General features: G+C 41.3%; 1 protein-coding gene across 2 annotated transcripts in view; it reads right to left on the bottom strand.

The window, feature by feature from the left end:
* ATF6 (activating transcription factor 6) overlaps positions 1–16095 on the bottom strand; it is a 142271-nt gene that overhangs the window by 60168 nt on the left and 66008 nt on the right. For both annotated transcript variants that reach the window (XM_015832010.1, XM_015832011.1), the window contains 3 exons: positions 12029–12142; positions 6057–6170; positions 4720–4822 (listed from right to left, as the gene is read on the bottom strand). In XM_015832010.1, the coding sequence (XP_015687496.1) occupies positions 4720–4822; positions 6057–6170; positions 12029–12142 (331 nt within the window). The remainder of the gene's footprint in view (positions 1–4719; positions 4823–6056; positions 6171–12028; positions 12143–16095) is intronic.

Below are 16095 nucleotides of genomic sequence, written 5' to 3'. Positions count from 1 at the left end.
CTGCTCTCCCATTCTATTCTTATATTTCATATCTACACTTTCCTTCTCTTTCCCCCCACTCGCTCCATGCCCGTATCTATTACTATCATTCTCTCTGCTGTGACGTACTGCGTTTTGTCTTTTCTCCTCCCCCATAGTTTCAATGACTGCGCTTCGTTTGCCCTCCCCCTCTTTGGAGCTCTGTTTGGAGCTCTGTCCGATTGTTCTTCCATCGGTCTTTCCTCCCTCTGTACTGGGTCTTAGTGCTATGCTTCGGGAGCGTGTGATCGCTCCCGGGGCAGGATGATTATTATCATTCTTCGCTATAGGCTCTCCTCCATCGGTCGCTCTTCCTTCCGTATTAGTCTTAAGCGCTGCACTGCGGGAGCGTGTGATCGTTCCCCAAAGGGGGTGGCTGCAGTCGTTCTTTGATGTAGTCGCTTCCCCGCCGATCATTCTTCTTTCCACAGCGGTCCTAGATGTCATGCCATGAGGATATACAGTTGTCTCGGGAGTGGGGTGGCTGTAGTCCTTCTCCAGTCCAAGCATTCCTCCATAGATCGTTTTTTTTTTACGTGGGCCTTTGGCATGGCGTCTTGAAAACCCATGCACACTCCAGAGGTGGGGCAGTTGTATTTGCTCTCTTTGCATGTGTCCTCTAAGACATGTGGGGTTCTTCCTAATTGTGTACAGTGCATCGGGGGGTATGGAGAGTTCGAGACATGAAAGATGTTACTCACTCCATATGGCAGTTCTTTCCGGTGGTAATCTCCTCGTGCGTCGGCGTGTGATGGTAACAATATCTCTTCTGTACTCCCCATATGGCTTAAGGAGCCCTTGTCATCGTGAACTGGCTTTTTAGTGCCGATAGTTTGCTCACTGATGGTAGACTCCTTGGTGTGTGGAGAGCGCCTATCTACCCATGCAGCGTGCAGGTTTCTAAGTCGTTGTCCATTATTCTCATGATTGTCAGTTGTACGTGACAGATGGGGGGTCTCTCTCTCCTCAATTTCTCCTTCCCATTGATGGACCATATCATTGGGTCGTTCCCTTCGTGGCAGTTTGGTTTTTCTCTCCCATGCTCTCAGCGCTAGATGTGCGGGGCACAGCTCTATATGTCGATTTATATGTAGATTTATCGTCCAAGAACCAAGCCTCTTTTAGTAGTCTACCACTCCTTGTACTGTCGCTGGCAATCACCCTTACGTCATTGAAATCAAATCTATGTCCAGTTTCTGCCATATGCGCTAATATTTGAGAGTACTGCTCTCCTCTCTTTATGGCCAGTTTGTGTTCATGGACTCGTGTTTTGACCCTTTTAGAAGTCTCACCCACATAACTACAGACGCAGTCTCTGCATCTAATTCTATAAATAACCCGATTTCTCTGAAGTGGGGAGAGGGTCTTTTGGTTTCATGATGTCCGACCGTAACGTCCGGCTGGGCCTATGTGCCACCCTTACGTTATAGGGCGCCAGCAGTCTAGCGGTGGCCTCCGAGACATTACTAATATATGGCAGGGTGATGCGAGTCGTCTGGGGTGCTATTGTTTTCGTAGGTGTTTGTGAGCCACCGGGAAGTCTGGATAGGATGCCATGGCGTTTGATAAACCTCATGAAATAGCCATTGTTTTTACAAACCCGAATTAAATAACTTCTCTCTTCTGCTCTAGCCCTGGCCGTGCTGCAATGAGAGTCTATTCTTTTGAACAATGTTCTAATGCAGCTGATTTTGTGGGCTACTGGATGGTTGCTGTGTTGGTGTAGAATCCTGTCTGTATGGGTGGGTTTGCGATAAACTTGTGTCTCCAGGGTTCCATCTGGCTGATGATGCACCAACACATCTAAAAATGCCAGTTTTCCCTGGTGCTCCACCTCCTCAGTGAACTGGATATCGACATACACTGAGTTGAGTATGCCCACAAAATCAGCTTTTTGACTCTTTTTGATAATAGCAAAGGTATTGTCTACATAGCGGGCCCAGAACTTGGGACAGCACCGGGCCATCGCTATGCATTCTAATTGCTGTAGCACGGCTTCTGCTATAAAGCTCGAGATCGGTGATCCCATAGGGGTACCCTTAACCTGCTCGTAAGTGGTGTTCTGAAACGTGAAGTACGTCTTGAGGCACAGTCTCAATAGATCTCTAATATCCTCAGGGTGGAGAGAATCCTGTTGGGATCCTGTGCCTTTATAATAAAGGAGGTCCCTAACCACTGTAATGGCCAGGTCCTGAGGGATGGAGGTGAAGAGGGAGATGACGTCAAAGGACACCATCACCTCATCATCCTCCACCCTCAGGGTTCTAATACTATTGAGGAATTCTTCCGCTGACTTGACGGTGGTAGGATTGTCCTTGACCAAGTGGCCAATACGATTGCTTAGCCACTTGGCCAAGCCCGAGGTGGGGGTGCTCTTAAATGACACTATAGGACGGAGGGGAACTCCCTCCTTATGAATTTTCGGTAGCCCATAAAACCTGGCTACCGCTGTGTCACTGGGACGCACTCTTGTGAGAGTGGTCTCATCCAACCTTCTAGCATGCTTCAGAGCGCCAAGCACTTTATTAACATTGTTTTTGAGGGTGGTCATGGGGTCACCATCTATGGCTCTGTAGGCTGTAGTATCTTGAAGTAGATCTAACGCCTTGCTCAAATACTGCTCCCTATCCATGACTACGGTGGCTCTCCCTTTATCGGCTGGCAGTACAAGGATGGTATCGTCTTTTTTGAGTTGGTTCACGGCTTCTAACTCTACTACAGACAAGGTTTGATGATATCTATGGCTCATAAGTAACCCTGTTACTTGTCTAATTGAGCTCTTCACTTCCTCCCCCACTCTAATACGGTGCATAGTGGGCTCCAGCGCCGCTGCAAAGTCCAAAGCGCGAGCATCCATAAAATTATGGAGTCCATGAACACAAACTGGCCATAAAGAGAGGAGAGCAGTACTCTCAAATATTAGCGCATATGGCAGAAACTGGACATAGATTTGATTTCAATGACGTAAGGGTGATTGCCAGCGACAGTACAAGGAGTGGTAGACTATTAAAAGAGGCTTGGTTCTCGGACGATAAATCTATCAATCGACATATAGAGCTGTGCCCCGCACATCTAGCGCTGAGAGCATGGGAGAGAAAAACTAAACTGCCACGAAGGGAACGACCCAATGATATGGTCCATCAATGGGAAGGAGAAATTGAGGAGAGAGAGACCCTCCATCTGTCACGTACAACTGACAATCATGAGAATAATGGACAACGACTTAGAAACCTGCACGCTGCATGGGTAGATAGGCGCTCTCCACACACCAAGGAGTCTACCATCAGTGAGCAAACCATCGGCACTAAAAAGCCAGTTCACGATGACAAGGGCTCCTTAAGCCATATGGGGAGTACAGAAGAGATATTGTTACCATCACACGGCGACGCACGAGGAGATTACCACCGGAAAGAACTGCCATATGGAGTGAGTAACATCTTACATGTATCGAACTCTCCATACCCCCCGACGCACTGTACACAATTAGGAAGAACCCCACATGTCTTAGAGGACACATGCAAAGAGAGCAAATACAACTGCCCCACCTCTGGAGCGTGCATGGGTTTTCAAGACGCCATGCCAAAGGCCCACGTAAAGAAAAGAACGATCTATGGAGGAATGCTTGGACTGGAGAAGGACTACAGCCACCCCACTCCCGAGACAACTGTATATCCTCATGGCATGACATCTAGGACCGCTGTGGAAAGAAGAATGATCGGCGGAGAAGCGACTACATCAAAGAACGACTGCAGCCACCCCCTTTGGGGAACGATCACACGCTCCCGCAGTGCAGCGCTTAAGACTAATACGGAAGGAAGAGCGACCGATGGAGGAGAGCCTATAGCGAAGAATGATAATAATCATCCTGCCCCGGGAGCGATCACACGCTCCCGAAGCATAGCGCTAAGACCAAGTACAGAGGGAGGAAAGACCGATGGAAGAACAATCGGACAGAGCTCCAAACAGAGCTCCAAAGAGGGGGAGGGCAAACGAAGCGCAGTCACTGAAACTATGGGGGAGGAGAAAAGACAAAACGCAGTACGTCACAGCAGAGAGAATGATAGTAATAGATACGGGCATGGAGCGAGTGGGGGGAAAGAGAAGGAAAGTGTAGATATGAAATATAAGAATAGAATGGGAGAGCAGCTTGGGAATGTGAGAAGTACAGCTGACCAGAACGAAGTCAGACATGGGCATAGAGAGTGTGGGGAGAGTGGTGAACCCACAGATATAAGGCACCCTAAAATACCTAATGGGAAAGAACACCCCATAAGTCTGAGAGCCATAAGTGATCGCAACATGATTAAAGACACATCCACCTTGGGAGCAAGGAAAAAGGAATACTCGAGAGTNCAACTATAGAGTTGAATGGCCGGCTGGGCCCAGTAACAAGATCTATGAGTCGGGGCGTTAACATCACTTCATCTATAAAGGGGCCCTCCCACTGACCAACATACACCCTGATGACGTTGATAGATATTCAACGAAAGCTAGGTTTTTAAATATTTATTAAAACTTTTTTGGTTTTAACTCTTCCTGGTGTTCTAGTGTCTTTGTAGGGACCCTGTAATACAGTATCAGAATTTTGTCCATTCCCCAGTATACGCATTCTCTCTTTTGATCTTCTGGGCCTGAGGACCTTATTTTTCCTCCTTCTCTTCCCCCTGCTGCCACAAAATATAAATGCTTCCACAAACCTACCTGGACAGTTTGCTCTTTTTGCTGCTGATTATTTGACATCCTTCTTGATCTTGTTCTTTCTGCTTCGTGTCTATGTACCCAACCTCTTAGTTCATGACTTAACCTGTACATATAACATGGAAATTAGACAGAATGATGAGAGGAATGAAAAAAATATATTCAAGGACAACCTTCTCCATAAGAACTTAAAAGCATTGATTTTGAACTCATATTCAGCTTGGTCTCTTGTTTATACCCTTAAGTAAGAATCTCGGAAATAATGTCTCAGTGTATCTACATCAGATTTCAATATTTGAATTTGGATCTCCCGAACAGTTTGTGCCTGCTTAGAATAAGTGAAGATTGGTAAGATATAAAAAAGTAGATTTGCTTATTCCTAAATGATATTGGGAATGTACTACATAACTCCAGTACAGATGCCTATAAAACACTTTTGTTTTGAACTATGGCACTGAAATGGACAGGGAGTTGCAAACTCATCAACAAATAATCCATTAATTAGCTATCCTAACTCATTGTATTGACTAATATTCTTTCAATGTTACAGAATTTACCTGAAATGCATAATGTGCATGAGAGGACACTCTTTTTATATAGTAATTTTATTCAATATTAAAATTAAAAAGATAAAAATGAAAACTAAGAAAGATACAATAGAGAAAAATAGAAAGTTCAGAAAATAGAAGTAAAAATAGAAAAGAAGCAATAAGAATATGCTAAAGAAAATAAGAAATAGAAATAGAAAAGAAACAATAAGAATATACTAAAGAAAAAGAAATAAAGAAATGACTTCCCCGTTCATCACAGTACAGTATAAACAATTTTAGAAACTTATCTCCTTCTCTTAAAATACAACACTAATCTCTTCTTCCCATATCTCATCCCTTTTCTTTTTAATCCTTAAGATCTTGTTGTTCAGTCCTCATTAACAAAAGTCCATTAAAGATGAACAGAGATAACATGTCTGCTTTATCCTTGATCAATAAACCAACTTAATATCCTTTCCTTTTACTTTTAACTATCTTGATATTTTAAATAACGCCCTAGAATTAGATTTCTTTTCATTTTTTTCTCTGTCTCTTGTCACAAAATTGTTCAAAACTTTAACAAGTCTGTTTTAATAAATCCAATATAGGAAAATTATCCAGGTTGCTCTTTTGGCTTGTTAATTATATATCCCTTTTAATCATTAAGATACCAACCAGTTTCATTTGTACATCCAATGTGACATCTGTTGACAGATAGGTATGGGGAACTGTATACTGAGGAAGTCAAACATTAGGTTCTAATGCCTATCTGGCACTAACATCTCTACTATTTATAAGCAAGCAGCTTACCTGAGTGATTCTGTCCGGTTGATAAATGGTTGGCAAGGTGGAGGAGGAACATATATTATTGGTTCCTCAGTAACTACCATGAGTGCTTTGTTATCCGAAACCAAGGGCTTATATCTAGGAAATAATTTTTAAAAATATTTAACATAGTACATCTATGTTAAAATAACACTAAATTAAAAAAAGAATTGTATCTATGAAACTAATAAAAGGATTCGACAAATGAGATAAAGGTAAAGGTAAAATAAAGTAAAATCAAGTAAGATACAAAATACAGTATTTTGTTCATTCAGTAAAAACATATGACTGAGTGCCTCGTAATATTTTCCTTCATAAAATGATAAGATATGAATCAGCTGATATCACAGTTAAATAGATTCACAGTTGGCTGAATTACCACACAAAAAGAATGTTCATTAATGGCCCCTCTTGGCTGGAAATACTGAGTGAGTTTAGGATTTTTACCAATGACTTAAGAGATTTTGTATCAAGTTTGGAAATGACACAAACTGGGATGGGAGTAACACTGTTGATGTAAGACAAAAGTTTATAAAAATAACATAAAGAATTAGCCTGAAAAAATAGGATGGATTTCAACAAGGAGGAGGATATACTTCTGTATCTAGATAGTAAAGGATGGGGAAAGCCTATCTTGGCAACAGTACATACATGTGAAAGGACTCTGTGAGAGTACTCACCAGTTAAATATGAAGCAGCCATGTATTACAGCTGTTAAAAAAGTAAATGGTATTTTGGGATGCATTAACGGAGCACAAAATCCAGAACACAAGAAGTAATTGTTCCAGCCTATTCTGCCCTGGTCAACCCCATTAAGGGCACTGTATCTAGTTTGAGGCACCATCACTTGAAAAGAATCATGACAAGTTCAGAGGAAGGCTACTAAGATAGTGAGGGTTTCAAACCAGGCCCTGTGAGGAACCTTTAAAACATCTGGGAATGTTCAGCCTATATAGAACAGAAAATTAGAGGGAAATATAATGGCAGTCTTCAAATACCTGAAGGACAGTCACATAGAAGGAGTGGGCTTATTCTTTATTTCTGCAGGAGGTACCACCCAGAACCAATTGGTTAAAAAACCTCTAAGGAAGTAGGTTCAGGTTACAACTTTGTGAATATGTGAGGTATCATCCAGTGGAACAGAATGCTGTACAAAGTGCAGAGTTCTTCGCCGAACATCTTCAAACAGAACCTTTAATGACTGTCTGTCAGAGATGTTCTAATGGATTCTACATTTTGGGGGAAGATGAGCCCATTTCTAACACTATGATTATGCAAAGCATGTGCCTATGTTTACTGCACAAACCCTTGCAGCTGAAAATCCTACAGAAGAGTTATTACTCTCATTTCCAACTATTTCTATTTCAAGAATCTGGCACTTAAAACTGGCAACCCCCCCCCCCCCAAAATAGATTTGGAAATGTTTTTCACTGTTACCTGAAAAGCGAGACGTTTGGAAGAAAGAAGTGTGAGTTACAGCAAGGCAAGGGCAATTCTTACAGTTTACGAGAAGTCAGTATACAAGCCTGAAATAACTGAGAATTAACAAGAAGCAGTTGGAGGGATACAAAAACTCAAAAGGGAGAGCAAGAAGAGAAATGGACAATGCCTGGCTACAAATTTGGAGTAAGAAGCAGCCACGTGTATGGCCACACAAGAATTCTTGGAACCTTAGGAAGGGCAGGCTCAGTCAAATGGAACATGGGGGAATCAGAGCTGGGATTAGGTGGAACATAGTCAAGAAAAGAATGAGACAGTGGGTATAAAAGAAATACACCACAGCATGGCAATATGAACTCTCAGAATCAAGCACAGCAAAAAGAAGAAAAAGATGCAAAACAGATGCACTAGCTAGCAGAAGAGTGTGTTGGCTATGTTAAACAGAAGAGAAGCTGTTGGTGAAGTACTAACTCTTATCTCCACCAGCACCTGGAATCTAAAATGTAGGCCAAGGTATAGATCAGGGGTAGTCAACCTTGGCTCTTTTATGACTCGTGGACTTCAACTCCCAGAATTCCTGAGCCAGCAAAGGAATTCTGGGAGTTGAAGTCCACGAGTCATAAAAGAGCCAAGGTTGACTACCCCTGGTATAGATAGTCAAATCAACTCAACCAAAATATTACAAATTCAGCAATGAAGTATGCTAATATTACACGTGTGAGGAAAACAGAATGAGAAATTCCCCAAGCCCTTCTACCCCAAAAGGCCTCTGTTTCAGCAAGTTCAAACATAAACAATATTGGCTTTCTTTCAACATTCATGCCTGTGCACAGTTTATGATACAGAATTTTAATTGTAAAGACATTACAAATAATCTCATCTTGCTGCCTGTTTTCAAAACATTTTCAGCTATTTATGCTTTTGGCACATCTGTGGCTATCTTGGAAATGAATAACCCTGTTAGGTCTAAATCACCTATTAGCTGAAAAAGCCAAATTTCAATCAGAAGATGATTAAGTGAATATTTACTTAATACCTAAAGTAAACTTCTGCAAGAAGCCAACAAGAACATTTGCAAACAATCAATGGAAATCATTGTAGGGAATTGAGGGACCAGACAGCAACCACAGCCACACTAAAAATTGTCAGGATCAGAAGAATTATTCTTCTAGAAATGTTCACGTAGCCACCCATAGGAAGGGATTTTCTGAGCCACAAGTGGAGTTTGCACTCTTATGTCACACTGACGTGTCTGGGGTAATACAGGAGTCATCGACTTACAACCATTGATCCCAAAATGCCTGTTGTTAAGCAAGACAGTTATTGTGAGTTTTGCCCTATTTTACGACCTTTCTTGCCACAGTTGTTAAGTTAGTAACATGATTATTAAATGAATCTGGCTTCCCCATTGACTTTGCTTATCAGAAGGTCACAAAAGGTGATCACATGACCCACAGGACACTGCAACAGTCATAAATGACCCAGTTGCCAAGAGTCCAAATTTTGATCACGTAACCATGGGGATACTGCAACAGGCATAAGTGTGAAAAATGATAAGTCACCCTTTTCAGTGCTGTTGTAACTTCAGATGGTCGCTAAATGAATGGTTGTAAGTCAAGGACTACCTGAATTGCCTGAAGCAAACGAAGCTGTTGTGTTCCCGATGCTCTCTGAGCTTGCTTGCTTTCTTGCAGTCATTCCATAACCAGGCTAGGTAACATCATAATCACAAGAGCTGACAGATAATGAAACATCTACAAAACAATCTAGCTTAAAAGAATGCCAAGAACCTGAACTTATATGCGTTCTCTCCATAACACTGAGAGGCATCAGAAGGGAAATGTAAAGTTTAAAAAGTGTTGGATTTAGATCTTAAACAACATTAAATATTTGATGGTAGCCTTTTGGAACATTTAAACAGATTTTTGCATGCTTTTTTTTTTTCCTTTCCCCTCAATCACTTCTTCATTTTCCAAAAAGAGTATGAGGTGATGTTACTACTTCCTTATATATTCCTTCTCTGATAAATACTCCTTGTATGGCTGTTGTGACACATTTCCTTTGTATTTGTTTTATCCATACTATAATAGAATAGTACACAATTTCCAATCTACCAACTTCCTTCCAAAAAGTACTTTCAAATGTTTCAACATAATAAAATTAAAATGATTTAATACATATACTAATTAATTTAATTTTATTGAAATATTGCTTAAAATTAAACATGATTTAGTTTTCATCTTGGCCCGACTATGTTTTGAGGTATGCTTCCAAATTGTCACTAAAAGTTCAAATATAGCTTTTCACCCTACAAATAGCTGAGCGCTCCTCCTGCAAGAGGTTTTGCTGGGTTCCTTTATTTTTGTAAATATGAAGCCAACATTTCACATATTCATATACAATGTAAATTCTTATGAACATACTGTATCTTGTTTTCTCCACTGTTATGCACAGTGTTGATCCTCTGTAGCATTAATGCTACTGGATTATTACTCTCTGTGAAGTAATATGATAGGAAGAGAAAACCCTCTGTTTCAAACCATGAACATTCCTTAGCAATTCAGCACAGATTCACTTTCCAAGAGGAAAATTTCTTTCTTCACTTAATTAAAACAACTAAACAATACTGTTTCTCTCTATCGCAGTATGTTACAGAAAATTCATCGTCCTCCCAGCCTGGGGCCTAGTCTTCTGAACTGCTTAGAACAATGTGCTCAGACAGAGAAAGGGAAAGCTCTGGGGGAAACAAACAATAAAATCACTCTACATTCACCCTGCCTTATTCCCTTGGCAACTAAGAGCAGGATTTATCACTGGCTTTTGGTCCATATATCCAGCTTAAACTCTGTGCTAGTCCTACTAACAGAAAAAAATCATATTAAGATAAAAGTAAAATAAATTCCCATTCCAAAATTATATGCCAGTAAGCCCAGACTTGTCCTGAGGTCTTCTTAGATCATGGCTCTAAGGATGAGCTGTTTTCCAGGCTATAAATTGATACAAAATCTGTCTCAGAGCAGAAAGAAAACTCCCAATGTTTTTCCAAGTTCTCTACATAGAATGATTGCTATATCCAAAGAAAATAATAAGTTTATTTTCCAGACAAAGGTTCCAGCAGTTTGAATGCCCCTTTTTGGATTTGATTATTTGAACAAAATGCTTCAGAACAGGCCTATTTGGAATGGAAAAAGCCTACAACTCAGAAGATTTCAAAAGTTTCCAATAATGCTAGACTGATCCAACTGGGAAAAACAAAATTGTTGCATAAAAATTAAGGGAGACAGCAAGATGCTGGAATACAAACATTTGTAAGAAACACACATAAACTAAACCTAGAAGAGATTTTTGCTGAAATATATTTGTCCATTTGCAGAGCAAAGCATTAGAGGGAGGAACAGGAGGCCTTTCTGGTACTGCTGGACTCCAAGTTCTTTTACACTGACCATTTCTATGATTGTAGCCCAACAACAATTAGAAAAGCACAGAATCCAAACCCCTACTTTATACTAAATGAATCTTAGTTTTCATACCTATAGACTAGCTTTCATCCCCCAGACAAAATACAACTTACAACAGTTCATTTAGTAACCGCACTGAAAAATGTGACTTATGACCGTTTTTCATAGTTACAACTTTTGCAGCATCCCCATGATCAAAATTCAGATGCTTAGCAACTGGTTCATATTTATGACCGTTGCTATGTCCAAAGGTCATGTGATCACCTTTTGCAACCTTCTGAAAGCAAAGTCAATGGTAAAGCCAGATTCACTTAACAACCAGGTTACTAACTTATCAAGTGCAGTGATTCACTTAACAGTTGTGGCAAGAAAGATCGTAAAATAGGGCAAACGTCACTTAACAAATGTCTCACTTAACAACAGAAATTTTGACCTCAATTGTGGTCATAAGTCAAGGACTACACTCTCCCCTTTTATATTTTCCTCTAGATAGCAGCAAGGTCAGATGCTCAGTGGAACCATTCAAAATAAACCTCAGTAACATAATAACAAATAATATGCAACTTTATTTTATTTTAAAAATATGTATTGAGCAGTTCCTGTTAAAACTTGCTGCTGCATTCTGTAGCAGTTGAAGCTTCTTAACACATATTTTAGATCTGACAAATACATACAGAATTATGGCAAGATCAGTTTTATGCAAGATATCAATTTTGCTTGGAAAAGACAGCACTTTTCTGTTAAGTGGTGAGAACAGGAATTTCACAGCCCAAATACTCCCCAACTTGTAAGATCAGATTTTGGGATAAGACACATAGTACTGATAGCCTCAGGAATACTTGGGAAATCATGTCTTGCTACTTTTTCAGCATTTCTGAGACAGAATATGTGCACCAGAGACAGAGAGGAATGTTAACAGGTCAAAATAGTTATGTATCTTTCAAAAAACCAATTATGGACCCTTAAGTAGAAATATGCACTACGTTAGCCATTTGTTACATTTGCATATGTAGAATATTGCAAACTGGAAAACACTAAAGTATAAAGGTTTATGCTTACTCCTCATTTTTGCCATCAGTTTCCTGAGGCCTGCTTGCAGAAAATTCAAGAAGATGTCGACTTTGGTAGCTAGTGCTGGCAAGCTTTTCAGCAGAATCAGGTCCCCATTCAAACCTACTGAAAGAAAGAGAAAGTAGTTTAAATTCAGTACATTTTCATGCCGCATCTTGCATAAATTCATGGTGGTGCACATAAAAAACCAAAATGTGAGATTTATGTACTGGTCAGGTGAGATCCACTTCAAGTGGGTAGTCCTTAAGGTACCTGGGTACCAATCATATAAGGTTTTAAAACTCAAAGCCTAGACTCTTAATTCCATTCTGAAGCCTTTTGGTAGCCACTCAAAGCCCTGGACTTATGTGTGAACAATGACACTTGTCTGTTAACAAGTGGGCTGCTGCATTTTTGGACCAACCAAGTAGTTTTCATAGGCAGACCTATGTAGTATATATAACCTGGGGTAAACAATAATATAACCTGGGGTAAACAAGCATGTACATCACTGTTGCCAGGGTCCAATTCTCCAGGAAGGATGCAACTGATACACCATAGCCTCCATCTGCCTATTCAAAGAGTTGCAGTGAGTTGAGAAGGATCCCCATACTGTGTATCTGGTCCTTCAGGGAGAACACTATTGTTTCCAAAGTTTCTACTGGAATGAAGAGAGACCCAAGGAGAGCTCTCCTCCCCTCCCATTGTTGAACCTAGGTCATGTTTTGAGCCCCAGCTAATCTCCCCAAATGCAATTAGCTGTCTTGTAGCTCAGAAATAGGTAACATTTTGTGATTTTTATTTTTTTAAAAAGACAGTTGAGGGTAATAAGGCATAAAGCTAGATAAAAGCTTTGGGAGACTCATATAACTTAAGACAAAGAGAGGCCTTTTTTATTTTTGGAAGACAAAGCTGGTATTTGACCATAAACTTTCTAGGATATTTCACAACAGCAAACACCTTACTTTAAAAATCTGTCATGTACAAAACCAAGCATATCCTTCGTTTCCTCTTATAAACATAGGAAAACCAAATTTAAAAACAAATGACTTTACATTTATAGCCATGAGTTCAAACTTGGAGCTGGATATCTTCTAGGAATAAGAATCCAATACTACAGTAGGGAGCTGGAGGCTGCTAAAACAAATGAAGAATGGTTGCAGGAATTGAGTTTATCCAGTCTAGTGAAAAAAGGACCGGGGTGACATTATAGAAGTCTTCCAATATCTCAGGGTCTGCCACAAAGAAGAGGGGCTCAATCTATTCTCCAAAGCACCAGAAGGCAAGATAAGAAACAATGGATGGAAACTAAGCAAGGAGAGAAGCAACCTAGAACTAAGGAGAAATTTCATGACAGTGAGAACAATTAGCCAATGGAATGGCTTGCTTTCAGAAGTTGTGGGCTCCTTCACTGAAGGCTTTAATTTAAGAAGAGACTGGACAGCGACTTGTCTGGAATGGTGTAGGGTCTCCTGCTTGAGCAGGGCATTGGACTAGAAGACCTCCAAGGTCCCTTCCTGCTCTGTTTACTGTTACTTATGGCAGTGCAAACAAATCATCTATCTGCAAGTCAATAGGGAGCTGGCTCTGCTGCCAGGATAGCATGGCTACTGCAGCAAAAAAACAGGAAAGGAAAGCAGCAAAGTACTTAGGAATTACAGTGCATTCAGAAAGTATTCAGACCCCTTCCACTTTTGTCAATGCTGCAGCCTGATTCTACTGTTATTGAACTTCATTAATCTACACTCAGTACCCCATAATGACAAAGTGAAAACAGAAGTTTAGAAATGTCTGTAAATTTATTAAAAAGAAAAACACTGAAATATCACATTGGTATAAGTATTCAGACCCTTTGCAACACTTGAAATTTAGCTCAGGTGCCTCCCATTTTACTTGATCATTGCTGACATATTTCTATACCTTGACTGGAGTCAACCTGTGGTAAATTAAATTGATTGGACATGATTTGGAAAGGCACACACCTCTCTATAGAAGGCCTCACAGCTGACAATTCATACTGCAACACAGCAAAAGCCCTGAGGTCACAGGAACTGCCTGAAGAGCTCAGAGACAGGTTTATTGCAAGGCACAGATCTGGGGAAGGCTATAATAAAATTTCTGCGGCACTGAAGGTTCCTAAGAGCACAGTGCCTCCATAATTCTCAAATGGAAGAAGTCTGGCACAACCAGGACTCTTCCAAGAGCTGGTCGCCTGGTCAAACTGAGCAATCAGGGGAGAAGAGCCTTAGTAAGAGAGGTGACCAAGAACTCGATGGTCACTCTGACTGAACTCCAGAGATCCTGTGTGGAGATGGAACAGCATTCCAGAAGAATAACCATCACTGCAGCCCTCCACTGATCTGGGTTTTATGGCAGAGTGGCTAGACAGAAGCCTCTCCTCAGTGCAAAATGCATGAAAGACCACTTGGAGTTTGCAAAAAAAGCACCTGAAGGACTCTCAGACTGTGAGGAACAAGATTCGCTGGTCTGATGAAACCAAGATTGAACTGTTTGGCCTCAGTTCTAAATGTTATGTCTGGAGGAAACCAGGCAACGCTCATCACCTGCCCAATATCATCCCAACAGTGAAGCATGGTGGATGTTTTTCAGCAGCAGGGACTGGGAGACTGGTCAGGGCTGAAGGAAAGCTGATGGAGCAAAGTACAGGGATATCCTCAATGAAAACGTGTTCCACGGCGCTCAGGACTTCAGTGTCATGGTTCCGACAGATGAAACTCTTCAAAGAACTTTGAGGCATTGTTTACCTTAAACAATCTTTAGGGTGGCGGTGAGGCAGCCATGTGCGCTCGCTTGTTGAGTGGGCTAAAATTTCCTGCAACGTCCATTGAATCAATGGAGGGCTTGGGCCCTATAGGTAGCCTCACAGTCCTCATTCCCTTCTCCCACCAGATAAACAGCTTCCATTTGTCCAGCCAAGCTAATCCTAGGATCACAGCCTCAGTCATTTTTGGAGCTACGAGGAAGCAAATGAACTCCCAGTGCTCACCTATTTCTAAGCGTAGGGGCTCAGCTAATTGCGTGACTAAAGTCCCTTCCATCAGGGAGCCACTGGCTTGCTCAAACCTCACGGGTTTGGAGAGCAGTTTTGCTCGTATGCCCATTTTCATGGCAAATGGCAAGCTAATGACGCACCGGGAGTATCCAGAATCGACTAGCACTTTTAAATCTACCTGTGCCCCCGTCTTAGGGATTACGAGTTTGGCAGGTAGAGAGAAAGGTGGGACGTGTCAACTCACCATTGAGTCGTTCTCTCCTTCGTCGTCACTGTCGAAAGAGGATAGCGCGGGGGCAGGTCCAGCCTGAGTCCCGGCATCCTCCTATGTGGGGGATGTAACTTGGGCAACAGGTTCCTGTGTAATCCAGTTGGATTTCTCTCTCAGTGGCTGCTGGGCAGGTTTCTTTCTCGCTGCTGGTCCCGGTCTACTCTGCTGTTGGGGGTAGGGGACTGGGCAATTTGCTGCTCGATGTCCCTGCTGTCCGCATCGGAAGCACTTGATCAGCGGGCCTGCAGATGGCCTGGGACTTTCAGCAGCCGCAGCAGTTGGAGGTTTTCAGGGTAGTGGTTGCCATTTGGGTTGCTCTGGCCTCGACTCGGCTTCAGGTGGGAGAGGCTTCTTATAGCGGGCGAGCTGAACGTCTAGCCTTACTGCTGTCTGGTATCATTCTTGCAGCTGATCAGGTACTGCTTGACAGATGCAGGCCTGAGAGAGGTGATTGTCTAATCCTTCTTTGAAGTGATTGACTAGGGACTGCTCAGGCCATCTCTCCAATATAAAATTTTTATTATTTTTCATCATAAAAAAAACATCACAAATGTTACACAATGCTATATGAAAGACCCCCCACCCCCCACCCACCCCGGACTTCCCAAACCTAATCCCAGGATAATATTCAGATATAAGTAAACAAATATTAGTATCTCTAACTCCACAAAGTATATTATTCTACATGAGTAGGTAAAATATATAAAAGAAAAAAAAAAAGAAAAATTTTTCTAAAAACCTAAATTATATTCCACCACTCTATGCTTCTTTTGAATATAAACAATCCATCTT

The sequence above is a fragment of the Protobothrops mucrosquamatus genome, unplaced genomic scaffold, assembly GCF_001527695.2.
Source record: "Protobothrops mucrosquamatus isolate PMUCROS unplaced genomic scaffold, P.Mucros_1.0 scaffold_294, whole genome shotgun sequence".
Taxonomy (NCBI): Eukaryota; Metazoa; Chordata; class Lepidosauria; order Squamata; family Viperidae; genus Protobothrops; species Protobothrops mucrosquamatus.
This window is presented reverse-complemented; position numbering and strand designations above follow the sequence as displayed.